This window comes from Gymnodraco acuticeps, unplaced genomic scaffold (assembly GCF_902827175.1).
Source record: "Gymnodraco acuticeps unplaced genomic scaffold, fGymAcu1.1, whole genome shotgun sequence".
Classification (NCBI taxonomy): Eukaryota; Metazoa; Chordata; class Actinopteri; order Perciformes; family Bathydraconidae; genus Gymnodraco; species Gymnodraco acuticeps.
This window is the reverse complement of record NW_022991536.1, coordinates 68,059-83,711: the sequence shown is the minus strand read 5'-3', so window position 1 is coordinate 83,711 and position 15,653 is coordinate 68,059. Positions and strand designations below refer to the sequence as shown.

At 41.6% G+C, this 15,653-nt stretch overlaps 1 protein-coding gene across 1 annotated transcript in view; it reads left to right on the top strand.

Annotated features, from left to right (window-relative positions):
• kifc3 (kinesin family member C3) overlaps positions 1–9,678 on the top strand; it is a 65,554-nt gene extending 55,876 nt beyond the window's left edge. Inside the window, 8 exon segments of the mRNA XM_034197153.1 lie at positions 3,108–3,231; positions 3,779–3,876; positions 3,878–3,909; positions 4,293–4,522; positions 4,979–5,131; positions 5,231–5,363; positions 6,136–6,182; positions 8,773–9,678. Coding sequence (XP_034053044.1) covers positions 3,108–3,231; positions 3,779–3,876; positions 3,878–3,909; positions 4,293–4,522; positions 4,979–5,131; positions 5,231–5,363; positions 6,136–6,182; positions 8,773–8,781 — 826 coding nt within the window. The 3' untranslated portion in view covers positions 8,782–9,678.
• The last annotated feature ends 5,975 nt before the right edge of the window (positions 9,679–15,653 follow it).

The window sequence follows — 15,653 nt, the reverse complement described above, 5'->3', positions numbered from 1 at the left end:
TAATTTAGCAGGAGGTCAGAAATGTATTTTGGGCAGATTTCTGGCTTTATCTGTTGTTTTGAACATTGCAGACTGAAGCTCAGCGCTAACTTTTATACGTTCTGCCTTGGCTCCAAAAACCATTACCTCAGTTTTATCTTTGTTTAATTGGAGAAAGTTCTGACACATCCAGTCATTGATTTGTTCAATGCACTTACTCAGTGTTTGAATTGGAGCATAGTCTCCTGGTGAAATGGTTACGTAAATGTGTGTGTCATCTGCATAGCTATGGTAACTTATTTTGTTGTTTTTCATTATCTGAGCCAGTGGTAGCATGTAGATGTTAAAGAGAAGAGGCCCCAAGATGGAGCCTTGAGGAACCCCACATGTCATATTTGTCACCTATAGAAACAAAGTTGTTTCTGTCCTTTAAGTAGGATTCAAACCAATTTAGAACTGTTTCCGAAAGTCCCACCCAGTTTTCCAGTCGGTCTAGTAATATGCTGTGGTCAACAGTGTCAAACGCAGCACTGAGATCTAATAATACTAACACTGAAGTTCTGCCACTCTCTGTGTTTAAGTGGATGTCATTAAAGACCTTTACAAGAGCAGTCTCAGTGCTGTGGTTTGGACGAAAGCCTGACTGGAACACATCGAAACAACTATTTAAATGCAAGAAATTACTCAACTGTTGAAAAATAACTTTTTCAATGATTTTACCTAGAAATGGCAGGTTTGATATGGGCCTGTAATTGTTCATTACTGAAGCATCTAGATTATTCTTTTTTAAGAGCGGTTTAATGACTGCAGTTTTCAGGGCCTGTGAAAAAATACCTGAGTTAAGAGATTTGTTTACTATATGAAGTAGATCTGAGGTCATGCAAGGAAAAACATCTTTGAAAAATCCTGTTGGAATAATATCAAGGCAGCAGGAGGAGGATTTCAGAAGTTGTATAATGTCCTCTAGGTTTTTATCATTAATCTGATGGAATTGTGTCATGATGTCTGAATTGATGTTAAGTGGACATAGGGACAACACATTTGCTGTTCCTGATGCAGAGGCACTGACTGCTTGTCTGATGTTCTGAATGTTGTCAGTGAAGGAGGCAAAATCATTGCACGCCCTGGTGGATAGAAATTCAGAGGCTACTGACACTGGGGGGTTAGTTAGTCTGTCGACGGTAGCAAACAAGGCACGGGCATTGTTTTTGGCAATGATGTCAGAGAAGAAAGACTGTCGTGCGTTTTTCAATTCCAAATTATAAAGGCCAAGTCTCTCTTTATAGATTTCAAAGTGAACCTGGAGATTTGTTTTTCGCCACCTACGTTCAGCTTTTCGACACTCTCTTTTTTCTGCTCTCACGGTCATGGCCTTTCTCCATGGAGATATTTTCTTCCCAGAATTAAAATGATCTACTAGCTCATTTACTGAGATGTTAGCAGGGACAAGTGTGGAAGAAAAATTCTGAGTAAACATTTCCCTAGTGTTTTCAGTTAAATATCGCTTTGTGGTTATCTCTTTTTGAACATTTGTGTGAACAGAAATAGAGCTCTCAAAGAAAACACAGGAATGGTCAGAGAGTGCAACATCAGTCACCTCAACCTTAGAGATATTCAGACCCTTTGAGATAATTAAGTCCAGAGTGTGCCCCTTATTGTGTGTGGGCTCCGTCACATGCTGAGTCAGTCCATAGCTATCAAGAACACAAAACAGTACTTTAGCCCCTCTGTCCTGGGGGTTGTCAACATGGATGTTAAAATCACCAACAATGACTAGACGGTCAAAGTCAATACACACTATAGACAGCAGTTCAGTAAAGTCATCAAAAAAGCTTGCACAGTATTTGGGTGGTCTATAGATATTTAGGAACAGAGCTCGAGAGGAGCATTTCAGCTGAAGGGCCACATATTCAAAATAATCAAAGTTTCCATTCCATTCTTCCTGCATTGAAGGGAATCATTGAACAGAATAGCAACTCCACCCCCTTTCTTATGCATTCTTTCCTGACTCATAAAACTAAAGTTGGGAGGGGTTGATTCGATAAGAACAGCTGCACTGTTATTTTGTTCAATCCAAGTTTCTGTTAAAAACATAAAATCGAGATTGTGCTCAGTGATAAAATCATTGATTAAAAATGTTTTTCCTGCCAAAGACCTGACATTTAATAAAGCTAGTTTAAGTTCGTTAAACACACTATCAGTCGTGTTTTTTGTAACAAGCTGTGGCTGACATGGAATCACTGCTAAATTAGATAAACTCACACAAACGTTTGAGCGCTTTTTGTTTCTAAGATGATTCACCGCTCTTAATCTATTACCTATCAACACAGATATCGGCAAAGCTACTGGCAGGCAGGGCCCCGGCTTGTCCTGGAAAGAGTTGAGAGTGCCATACGCCCTTGAGCCTGGACCCAGCACATATCAGTAAGAGTTTGTTGTGTTTTGTACACACACATCCTTATCAGGCTTCGGAGACTGCAGATGCTTTCTTGAAGGGAGGGGAGGTGGTTGACGTAGGCACGGTGATGGAGACGGGGGAGATGGTGCGGGGGTAGAGGACATGCTGCCAGGGGGGGAGGTGGTTGACGTAGGCACGGTGATGAAGACGGGGGAGATGGTGCGCGTCTCTGCAGTGATTTTGGTGGGCGTCGTTGAGGAGCGTGGGTAAAGGACATGGTGCCAGCCCTGCGTATCGCCTTAGTTTGGTCTTTGAACTCCAGGAAGGAATCGGTGCCAACCCTCTGTATCTTCTTTGTGTGTTCAGCGATCTCCAGGAGGGTGGGCGAGAGTGAAAGGGTGAACGAAGATTAGAGAGAGCTGTGGGGTGAAGGAAGAGTATCCTCAGAGGTGATAGGGGGGGTGAAGGGCGGTGGAGACTCCGCCATTTGTCTCCCATGATCAAGACATTCCTCAGGCGGGTGCAGTGATAGATTTTCAAGGTTTTCTGAACGATGTGTTGTGTCTTTCTCTTGTTTTGATTCCTCTTGTTGCTTGTCCTTGGCAGAGGGAACAGATTGATGACGTAGGCAGTTGAATACGTTAGAGATAAACAATTTCACTCAAATGTAGTCTTATAAAACGTAAATGTCTGCCATCCTAACGCCTCCCCTCTGTTTGTCGTTGCTCAGGAACCTTCTGGGGCAAAACCCCTCCGATAAGTTGGACATTAAGTTGAACCCTGACGGCAGCGGACAGCTTTATGTCCCCGGCCTCACCGAGTTCACCGTCCAGAGCCCGGAGGACATCAACCGGGTGAGTACTTCCTGTTCCTTTCAGAGTAAAACATTTCCTGTCCCTTTCAGAGTAAAACACCTCCTGTCCCTTTCAGAGTAAAACACCTCCTGTCCCTTTCAGAGTAAACGCTTCCTGTCCCTTTCAGAGTAAAACGCTTCCTGTCCCTTTCAGAGTAAAACACCTCCTGTCCCTTTCAGAGTAAAACACCTCCTGTCCCTTTCAGAGTAAAACACCTCCTGTCCCTTTCAGAGTAAAACACCTCCTGTCCCTTTCAGAGTAAAACATTGACTTCCTGTCCCTTTCAGAGTAAAACATTGACTTCCTGTTCCTTTCAGAGTACAACACCTCCGGCCAGCTGCTGGTATCTGTGTGTGAGAGAGAAACTCCCTCTGGAGGGAACACAGGGATTTTAGCCTTTGCAGCCCACTAACGACTATACTGTATAACACAATACAGGAGAAGAATAGGGCTTCTTAAAGTTTTTTGTTGTTGTTTTAAACAAAATAAATTGACTTTTAGATGACTGTGTGATTTTAAGTTCAATTTCTGTGTGTGTGTATGTTAGGTGTTTGAGCTGGGTCACATGAACAGAGCGACGGCCTGCACTAACCTGAACGAGCACAGCTCTCGTTCCCACGCTCTGCTCATCATCACCGTGACAGGGATTCAACGTCGCTACTGGGAACCGCACTCAAGGTACACACACACACACACACACACACTCACACACACACTCACACTCACAGGTCTGTTCATGTTATTTTTATGCAAGAGTATATTATGTATGTTTATGTTATTTACTACTTCTTTATACATTTAGATCTCATTTTTGTTATATTTACTTACTTATTTCCTAATTTATTTATTTTATTAGATTAACTTTAATTTGGGACCCTTCAAAATAAAGCACATTTTGTGTCGGAGGTTCTGCCGAGTATTGTATATCAGATACATGTAAAAAGTAAAGGTCCCAGTACAGAGCCTTGTGGTACCTCATACGTCACATGCTAACAGCGCTACTGGTCTCTAAACTACGTTTCTTTAACATCCGAGTGTGTTTTGTGTGTGTTTCTCTTTAGGAAAGCTGAACCTGGTGGACCTGGCGGGCTCGGAGCGGATCGGGAAGTCAGGCGCTGAAGGCAGCCGCCTGCGAGAGGCGCAGTGCATCAACAAGTCACTGTCGGCGCTCGGTGACGTCATCAACGCTCTGCGGGGGAAACACTCCCACGTCCCCTTCAGGAACTCCCGCCTCACCTACCTGCTGCAGGACTCTCTGAACGGGGACAGCAAGACCCTGATGATGGTGCAGGTGAGACCATCACTCAATGCAAGGCTTTATCATCATGTGCTCAGCAGCTACAGTGAAGAAATGGCAATGAAACACTGAAGTCCTCCTCCAACATAGAACAGATAAAATAGTGCAAAAGAATGTTTTGAGATGTGCAAGTAAATACAAATAAAATAGAAATAGTGCAAGAAGAGTCTATATACAAGTAAGTGGAATATGATATATAGATACATTATTTTCTAAATGCAAACGGATGAATGTTATGGATGTTCTTCACAGAGTTCAGGTGTTTAACAGTCTTATGGTCTGTGGGGTGAAAGTGTCTCTGAGTCTGGTGGTTTTAGTCCTGAAGCTGCAGACAGAACCGTTTGTGGGTCTTTTGTAATCAATTAAATGAAAGGACCAGACCATGGTGTGTAGGCTGGAGAATAAATCACTGAGTATGTTTCTCTGACTGCCTCCCTGTGGTGCGTTCAGGTGTCTCCGCTGCCCGGGAACGCGAGCGAGTCTGTCTGCTCGCTGAAGTTTGCTCAGCGCGTCCGCAGCGTGGAGTTCAGCGCCTCGTCTTCTTCCTCCAGGAAACACGAGAACTCGTCCACCTCTTCCTCGCCAACGCACGACAGCGCCGAGGTAACGGGGGTTTTACAGAGTTTACAGCGAACATCATTGTGATTTTTGTATTTTATTATATAATTCTCTGTATTGTGCCCCCCCCCCCCCCCCCCCCAGCTGGACTCCCCCCCGGTGACCCCCGTCCCTCTCCCCATCTCTCGGGCGAGCAGCGCTGGGTCCTCCCTCTCTTTCTCCTCCAGCTCCAGAACGCCCAGCTCCAGGAGGAGGTCCCAGTCCCAGCTGTCTGCAGGTACTAATACACACTATATATACTGTATATACTGTACAAATACACACAGTACACATAGCTGTCTGCAGGTACCATTACACACAGTACACACTGTATACAGTACAAATACACACAGTAATACAGCTGTCCGCAGGTACTATTACACACAGTACACACTGTATATACTGTACAAATACACACAGTACACACAGCTGTCTGCAGGTACTATTACACACAGTACACACTGTCTACACTGTAAATACTGTACAAATACACACAGTAATACAGCTGTCCGCAGGTACTATTACACACAGTACACACTGTATATACTGTACAAATACACACAGTACACACAGCTGTCTGCAGGTACTACATATACAGTGGAGGATATAAGTATTTGATCCCTTGCAGATTTAGTACGTTTGCAGAAATTAACAGTCTATAAAATACTTAATGTATCTCTTATATAATGTACATTTCTGCATTTTCTTTTTGATATTCTGTCTGTATTAAAATGATAGACTGTTCATTGCTCTGTAAGTGGGTAGACTTACAGAATCAGCAAGGGATCAAATACTTATTTCCTCCACTGTATAAAGGTATAAAAACGCACTGCTGTCCACATGTAGTAAATATACATATGCAGTACATTTAAAGTATAAATACACACTGGTATTCAGCACTCTTCTCACCAGTTTTCTGGAGTTTTACCAAAGGCACTGTGGGAAATGTAGGAACCCTCCTTCCACTTCCTGTGTGTCCTCACGCTGTGCTGTGATTGGTTGGTTCGCAGACAGGCAGGTAGACAGAGCCAGCCCATTGGTGGGGGACGGTGGGCAGGTAGGTGGGGTGAATGCTGATTGGTTGACAGCTTGGCATGGAAGCGCTCAGCATGGCATGGTGCCCCCCCCCCTCAATAACCCTAATTACCCCCCCCCCCCCCCACACACACACCTACCTGTTGCTCAGAGCTGCTTCTGCCTGCAGGCTGCGTTCAGGGCCCACTGAGCCCACGCACTGATGTTTGTGTCGCCTGTTCCCCATCGTCTCCGAGGTCAAGTCACAAGGAAATTAAACTCTTATAGAGTGGTGCAGGAATGAGTCCTAAGACCAGGAAGTGAGTCAGCATTTCACCACTTCCGGTTCCCTCGTCTCAGAGCCAACGGTTTTTGGAAAATATCTGGAAATAAGGTCTGTGGTCGACACAAATGTAAGAGACGGATCACGTTTTGTTCTACGACATTAAATCCATCAGCAGTGACCCCTCTGGTGATTTCTGAAGAGGTGACGTGTCTGAAGAACGATGGTTGTTACCAAGTGGCTGAATAGGACTACAGTAGTTGTCGAGGCCGTTGTACATCATTACGGCGAACACGTAAATACTCTTCTAAGTTAGTTTATGTTCTGCTTGAAACCAAGTCCCTGCCTCCTGCTGTTAAAACAAACCGCTTCAACTTGGACAGTTTAGAATCTGTGTGTTTGAATATGGATCTGAAGTTGACGTTGAAGTCGTGCTGCTGGACTCGGCTGTAGTTCTTTTATAGCATAACGTTAGCATTTAGCTTCTGGAGATTAGATTTATGATTTGAACATTATAAAAGTAGGGTAGACATGTGGAGATTATCCGGCTGAACAAAACGTGCATCAAACAGGTTTGTTTTCCACACACCGTATTTCTAGCTCTTTTCCAAAATCCTATGGAGAAATCCTGTTGCTTTTAGTCGAGGGAACCAGAAGCTTCCTTCAGGGTCGAACTACAAACATACGTCATCCCTGCACCGCTCTATTAATCCTCACCTTGTTTAACGGAGCGGTCCAAGGCTAATCACTTCCTGGACCTTTGTTAATAATAGTATTTAACCCTTGTACCTCACTTTAAAAAAAATAAAAAAAAGTCCATATAGTTATATATTATAACTTACCACCTTCAGTCTTATCATTGCTAGAACATATTATTTTATTTTAACAATTTTAACCCTTTAAATGCTAGTTTGTGTAAATTAAACCACTTTTATTGTTTAATGTTTTTATTTTATTTATTTATTTATATTTTCTGAAAAAAAATGCATTAAAAATCAATATGGTAAAAAATTGTAACACATTTGAAGCCAGGACTCAAAATGCAGGGTTTTTATAAATTGGGATTTCAATGAAGACATTTTTGTCTGTATTCTGGATACACACTTTATTATAGGAGCTGACGTACACTAACAATACTCCTAACCCAACCCATGCCTAATGTTAAGCTATATAACAAAGCTTCATTCATCAAAACATGTGAATAACAAGTCCCTAAAGTAAGGCAGAAGGCTTAAACCCTGGGCTTCTCCTTGTGACTTCAGAGCGATGGGGCGTTGAGTTGGTGTCCTTAAGTTGCTGAATATTATTTAGATGTTAAAGGTTTCTGTATCTTTAAGTGAAGGTGAATAATGAGCTGAATACATACCTGGATAGATGTTGGTTTCTTTTGTTACATTAACACTGTGATGGGGCTGCTGTCTGATGGTCTGGTTTTCTTTCTGTAAATATTTGCTGGGTGACGAAAACAGTTTGTATCATATTTAGTCAACTTTATTTCAAGAATACACATTTTAAAAAGTAGATGAGAAGCTTCTTGACAGGGCTGCTGTCAGATGGACTGGCTTTCTATCACTAAGATAAGAATTATAACTAATGTTAAACTATATCGTGTTTTTCACTCTGAATTCCCCTTAAGGGACCAATACATGTTAATCCTATTTTATAAATATCCAGACATTTAGCGACGTTTTGGTTGACTTCATATGATTTGAAAAAACAAGAATTAAAACTCAAAATAAAAAGTTACTGAGGAAATTAACCCTGTAAGTTATTATTTGATGAGGTTGACGAAATATGATACAAACTAATGTGAACTAAGACTTCAGGTGGAAACGTAACTTGATGTGATAGGGCTGCTGCTTTTAGGCAAGTTTTGGCTAGCTAATAAAATCAGTTGTCTTCAGTTGTTTTAACAAAATTAGTCAACCTTATCCAACATTTAAATATCCCAGACTTTTAGGATACAAACTGTTAGTTTTTATTAACTGTATTAACTTTTAAAAACTAATGAAAACTAGGACTTAAAAGGTCAAAGTAACACTCATTCATTAATTGATTAAGAAACAGGATTAGACTAAATAGGATTACAAACTAATGACAACCAGGACCTAAAAGGAAAAAGTAACTGTTTGACACCTCATGGGATCAATAAAGGTTCATCTTAACTTGAACTAACACAAGTGGTCATTTTTGTGTAACAATTATGAAAACAGTGAGTTAAATAAAATGTCAGTTATAAGTTGATGAAGAAGGTTGACTAATTATGATCAAAACTAAGACTTAAGGTGGAAGAGTAACTCAGAAACGATGTGTGTGGGGCTGCTGTCTGATGGTCTGGTTTCCTCCGCAGGACGACTGAAGATGACGGCGTGAGGAACCCGGCGGCGGTGCTTGTTGACGCTCGGTTCTCCGTGATTTCCCCCCTTCAGCCACGGGAGGAAGGAGCAAAGACTGCTGGGAAGTTTACGGATTAACCTCAACATGGCCGACAGTCTTCGTGTCTTCTTGCCGCGTTGATGAACTTCTCAAAGCTCCCGCGCTCCTCCCGTCTGGACTGATTCTCTGATATTCCCCGACAGTATACGCTTTCCAATCACAGTATTTCTTTTATCGTTTCGTTGTAAAGTTGCACTTTAAACTTTGAGATTATTTTCTAGCCCACAGTTCCAGATGTGGTTTATAATATATGCATAATATGGTTATTTATGTTTTGACTCGCTTTAATCTTGTTTTATTTAGGGATTTTTTAACCCCTCTTTGATTGCAGATGCGGAGCCCGTGAAAAGAGGTTAATTTAAACATTTTGAGATGAAAACTCTGACTTGTATCTGAGATTTCTTTTATCTCAGGATATATAAATGAACCTTGTTTCAACACGTATTAATCGTCTTCTGTTTTCTAACGAAGGCTGTCTTTGGGTCCTTTATCCAATCAGGATGCTCCACTCGTTTTTATTTTTCATGCTAACGAGACTTCCTAAAGCTTGCCGAACAAAAAGTAAAATCTTGACTTTGTTTCTCGTTACGCTCCTGCTGCCGTCACCTCTGTTAGAAACCAACTGTAGGAACCCCAGGTGACCTTTGACCTTTGGACAGGTGTGCAGCTGGTAGTTAGCCGTAGTGAACAGGAAATGCTTGAAGGCGCTGAACTGCTTCTGTGTCGTTGTTCTGATGGACATGTCTGCTTGCTTTGTCTCTACATCTCCACACTGTTGTTTTTGTATTCCCTTTTTAAATAAACGAACATCCAAAACAAACGTCTGTCGACCCATTTCATAAAGAGAGAGTTCTGGAAACGAGTCAAAGGTTCTTTTTAGACGCCGTCATAAAAAGTCGTGGTAGAGCATTCATTGATTAAGAAACAGGACTTAAAGGAAAAGGTAACTGAGAAAATGATATATTAATAATAATAATATTCCTATCCTGTGTTTCACACCCGACGGGCTCAATAAAGGTTTATCTTAACTTCAACCAACACTTGACTCAAAGTCTGGTCATTTTTGAGCAACAATTATGAAGTGAGTTAATACAAAGTACTGCGAAAATCAACCATGTCACTTATTGATATTGAGCTATTCCCTTTTTAAATAAACAAACATCAAAAACATGGCGACCCATTTCCTCAGAGAGTTCTGGAAACAAGTCAAAGGTTTTTTAGACGCCGTCGTAAAAAGTCCTGGTAGAGCATTTCGTGATGAGTCCTAAAAAATGTGATAGAAGTTATTGTTCAGTATTTTGTGCTATACTAAAATAAGTAATACGATTATATTTTCATGTAAATACTGCTATATTTTACGATATTTTTGTATGTTATTCTAGTTTTCTTAAAACAGTTCTCTATCTGTGTTTTTTATTTTTGTTTTACTTTTACGTATGCGCCACGACACCAAGTCAAATTCCTCGTACTTAATCTACCTGGTGATAAACCTGATTCTGATTCTTTGTTAATGACAGTAAAATGAAGATGCTGCCCCCTGCTGGTCCAAAAGAGACTCCTCTTGGATCGCGTCGTGTAACTTTAGTGGAATATGTAATAAAAGTCATTGGAGCAGCTAAAATCATAAAGAAATGAACCAGAAATGTAACTCAAATAAAAACAACCAGTTAGCGGATCTTACGCAGGGTTCAAGGATCCAGGCCAGAGTCCTTTCTGTGCATGTTATCACTAACAATATGCAACAAATTAAGGTTTATCACTCTTTCCTGTGGCCTCCTCGTGTTCTCCTGGTAAAAACACATATGCCATCATGCTCTACTCCCACTGTCTCCAATATATACAATTACACCAGGTGCCCCAATACACCTTCAAAATGCATCAAAACTACTTTAACTCACTTAAATAATAATAGTCACTATATACGTAAACAGCGAGAAATTAAATGTGTAACTGTTCAATAATATAAATCAAAAATATAGCTCCAACAGTCATTGTATAGTATTTTGTAAAAAGTCCAAAAAGAGTCGTCGTAAGGTACGTGATAAAAAGTCATGGTACAGTATGATATTGTGATGGAAACTTCTGAAGCAATGGAGACGAAACTCAGAGAGACATGGAGCTTTGATGGAGCTTTGATGGAGCTTTGATGGAGCTTTGATGGAGCTTTGATGGAGCTTTGATGGAGCTTTGATGGAGCTTTGATGGAGCTTTGATGGAGCTTTGATGGAGCTTTGATGGAGCTTTGATGGAGCTTTGATGGAGCTTTGATGGAGCTTTGATGGAGCTTTGATGGCAACCACTGACGGTTTATTTGGAGCTTCGGCCGGAGAATTCAGAAGGAGCCACAAGGTGACACAGAGGATGCCAAACCAATTCTGAAGACCCCTCCTGTAGCTCCAGGTTTTAACTAGTTCAGTGTAACAATCAACATTCTTCATCAGACAGACTAAACAGCTGAGGACACTGAATCACATTTGTTGTCGCTTATGGCTCGAGGTCATCTACTCCCGGAGAAGGATGTGTTCCAGGTGTCCCACAACAACAACTATCTCTGACCGAGAGCTGCCCGCTCACAAACTGGTGACATCAACAACTTGCTGGGGCAGCCCCTCCTTAAGGCAAGTTTATTTATATAGCACCTTTCAACACAAGGCAAGTCAAGGTGCTTTACAAAAATGAAAGACATTCAGACAAAGACATTTAAAAACAGTCATTAAGAAGAAAAGATAATAAAAGAAACATTAAAAGAAAAAACACATGAATAAAAAGTCACAGTGCAGTTTAAGATGTGAATAGTTCACACAGAAGTTCCACTTTGCTGATGCCTTTCTTTAAGGTTTCTCCGAACACTGAGCTGTGTACGCTTGTACGGCACATACGTCCCGAGCAGCACACACAGAGAAGAGCAGCCAGGACAATGTCCCCAGACACTGTTTCCCTGGGTTACCAGCCCCAAATGTTCATTAACCAAAAACGAAACGCAACGGCTCAGTTTCAATTAAAAGCAGCGACAAAAAGAAAAGTCTTCTTGCTGGATTTAAAAGTAGTCAGAGTTGCAGCGGACCTGCAGGTTTCTGGGAGTTTGTTCCAGATATTTGGAGCATAATAACTGAACGCTGCTTCTCCATGTTTAGTTCTGACTCTGGGGACAGAAAGCTGATCAGTCCCTGAAGACCTGAGAGATCTGGATCATCATTTAGCAGGAGGTCAGACATGCATTTTGAGCCTAAACCATTCAGTGCTTAAGGGAGATAGCGGCTGTCTAAGGTTGGGCATCTGCGTCAGAGGGTGAAAGAGGACATGCAGGGCAAATCCCTGACAGATATGATGGCGAGTATTTGAAAATAAGTCCTGAAAAGGTCTTCGTTCATGATGTCTTCAAAAGTTAAAAAAATGTCGTAGTATAGTTTGTCGTAAAAAATGTTTGTTGTTTGTGTTTCATGTATTGTGTCTGGATACTTGTCTGTCTGTTGGACATGAAGCTGCTGTGACGCAAGTCACATTTCAGACTTGATCTGACAAATAAAGTATTATCGTATCGTATCGTTATTAAAAGTCATAGTGTACATCATAAAAGGTCCTAACAAGTCATACTGATGAAACAGAAACTGATAGCTTATTATGTTATGAGCAGTCCGAGTATATGAAACCAAGTCAGCGTTTAGTATTTCATAAAAAGTCAGAGTAGATTTTTGTCAAAAGTCCTGGAAGAGTCGTCGTAAGCTACGTCATGGTATAGTATGATATGAAAATTCTTTGTCTAGTATTTTAAAATAGGTCTTGAAAGGTCTCTGTACACGATGTATATGATTAGAAAGTTATTGTATAGTATGGTATAAAAGGATTAAGTATTGGGTGTCGTAAAGAGTCGAAAGAAGTTCATAGCTTGTTGTGAAAGTCATATTATTGTATGTTATTAAAGGTCATATTTTAGTGTTTCATAAAAGACCCTTAAGTCATAATACTGTAAGATGTAAACACTGATAGTATTGTAGGTCATAAAAAAGTCAAAGTATAGTATGTTATAAAATGATATAGTATAGTTAGGCGTAGTAAGTCATAGTATTTTGTAAAAGTCCTACAAAGTTTTTAGCAAGGTACATTGTAAAAAGTCCTTAAACACATATTCTAAAAACTAATAATACAGTATTTTGTAAAAGTCCTACAAAAATTCTACTTTGTCGTAAAAATTCATTAACAGACATAAATGATTCCTACAAAGTCAAAGTATAGTATTTCATGAGTTACGTACTAAGTATTTAAAAAGTGTTTTTTTTGTCTCAGGACAGGATGCCATAAACTCATGAATTCATAAGCCTCATCCCAATACCCCTCCTCGACTCCTCCTTTCCCTCACTCGCTTCCCTTCCTTGCGTCTTAGCTCCGCCTCCGTAAGATGCGAGCGAGAGACACGAGGAGGTGACGCAAGGACAGAGGAGTCCTCAGGTATTAATTGGGATGTCCTCGTTCACTCAAACGTCACTTTTAAACGACGTCTGTTAATGATGACATGGGCACAGCTGTATCCCCTCTCATCGGGCTTAACTGAATAACCCTTAGAACCGGCCCATTAATTGTTAAATATTTATTTAAATGAATGACTTTCTCTTGTTAGTCAAGGAATTCAATGTATGATGGTTGGTCCTGCTTTTGTGTTCCGTTTTGGTGTAAAATGTAGCCTACATTTAAATAAAAATATAATTATAGTAATGTGAAAGCCTTTTAGAAATGAATTGCGCATAGTAATTCCCACGGAGCTGTGAGCACTTATACATGTATGTGATGCTTTTCCACTCATCTTCCAGTTGTGGTTTTCCTCTGTTGAAATGGACCAGCTGTGAAGGTGGGGGCGGGGCTTTTATACGAGAGTAGTAAAAACACTTCCGCGTAGTCTGCTCGCGTGTATCCCAAGCCCCCAGGAAGTGCGCCGGACTCAGATGAAAATATTCGTGCGGGCCAAACGGCGGTACTACACTTCCGTTTGGTTGCCAGGCCCGGAAACACTTTTTCCCATTGACTTACATGGGGAAAGAGTGGTCTGTAACTCGTTGGATAATTTTTTTTAAACTAAATAAACTACCCAGTATGAACACTTGTATAGCCCTTATTAAAAACATTCGTTCCTCAAGTTGTAATAATGTGCTAATAACGTTATTCTGAGAGTTATTTCCCTCTGCATTATGAACGCGCATCTAACCCACGGGACCGCGCCGCCCGGCACGTTCATGTTACGTGTCTCGACCATAGACTGTATATATAAATGGACGTAGGGTCCGTGACGTCACCCATAGGATTCTGCAGAGTTGCCGTGAAGCCCTTAGTAGGCGGAGTCGGCCACTAACGGCTCGACGGTGTCGTCAGAGTCTAACTCCCGCCTTCTCCAAATAAGGGCAAAGAGGCGGAGCTGAGGCGGAGCTGAGGCGGAGCTGAGGCGGAGCCGAGGCGGGACAGGGCGGGACCTGCTGCCAACGAGCGTGACGTTCGAGTCCTAGCTCAGGCTAAGAAGCTAAGCTAACATGCTCTCAGCATCAATCGAATGTAAAACATGATTGATGAAAGTAGTAAATCGGTCAGATTTGACCCGAAGACAACAGGAGGGTTAATGCCATATTCACTTAGTAACGCATGAACAACTTTTACAAATATTTCTATATGGTCTGTGTTGGTAAATGTCATCTAGGTTGCACATTTCCTGCTGAAATACATGCATACCAAGTCACTGCGTGGCACTTTGGTTTTGATAAAACAGTGTAGTTCCACTATATAAACGTTACATTCATAATCAAACGAGACAATCTGCAAGATAATTAGCTATTTGGTATTATTCTTAATGCTTGTCATTCACACGTTAATAAAATAAAATAAGTACCGATACATAGCAGAATAATTGTGGCGGTGTTCAGCTTAATAAGCCTTGCTCAACATCATTTATTTAGCTAATTACATTACATTACATTACATTGCATTTAGCTGACGCTTTTATCCAAAGCGACTTACAATAAGTACATTCGACCAGGAAGACACAACCTTGAAGAAAACAGAATCATATAAGTACATCAGGTTTCATAGAGCCAAACATTTCAAGTGCTACTCAACTGGCTTTAGATAAGCCAGTCCTTTATTAGTATAAAAGTGCTTCGTTAATAGTTCTAACGCTCGAAGTGGAGTCGAAAGAGATGAGTTTTCAGTTTGCGCCGGAAGATGTGCAAGCTGTCTGCTGTCCTGATGTCAATGGGGAGCTCATTCCACCATCTTGGAGCCAGGATAGCAAACCCACGTGTTTTTGCCGATGGGAACTTGGGTCCCCCTCGCAGCGAGTGCGCAACGAGTCGTTTGGCTGATGCAGAGCGTAGTGCACGCGCTGGGGTGTACGGTTTAACCATGTCCTGGATGTAGGAAGGGCCAGATACATTCGCAGCATGGTAAGCAAGTACCAGTGTCTTGAAGTGGATTCTAGCAGTTACCGGAAGCCAGTGAAGGCAGCGGAGGAGCGGAGTGGTGTGGGAGAATTTAGGAAGGTTGAAGACCAGACGAGCCGCTGCATTCTGGATGAGCTGCAGAGGTCGGATGGCACATGCAGGTAGACCAGCCAGGAGGGAGTTGCAGTAGTATAGGCGTGAGATGACGAGAGCCTGGACCAGAACCTGAGTAGCTAATACTACAGCGGGCTGCAGGCGAACCAAGTCCGCGTTACGATGCATTCCTTGATCTCCAGTTATAACGCCGGACTCCGCCGCTGGCCGAAGCTAACGGAGCCCCAGGGTGCTAGCTACGGCCGCCGGGACGCGCTAGCGA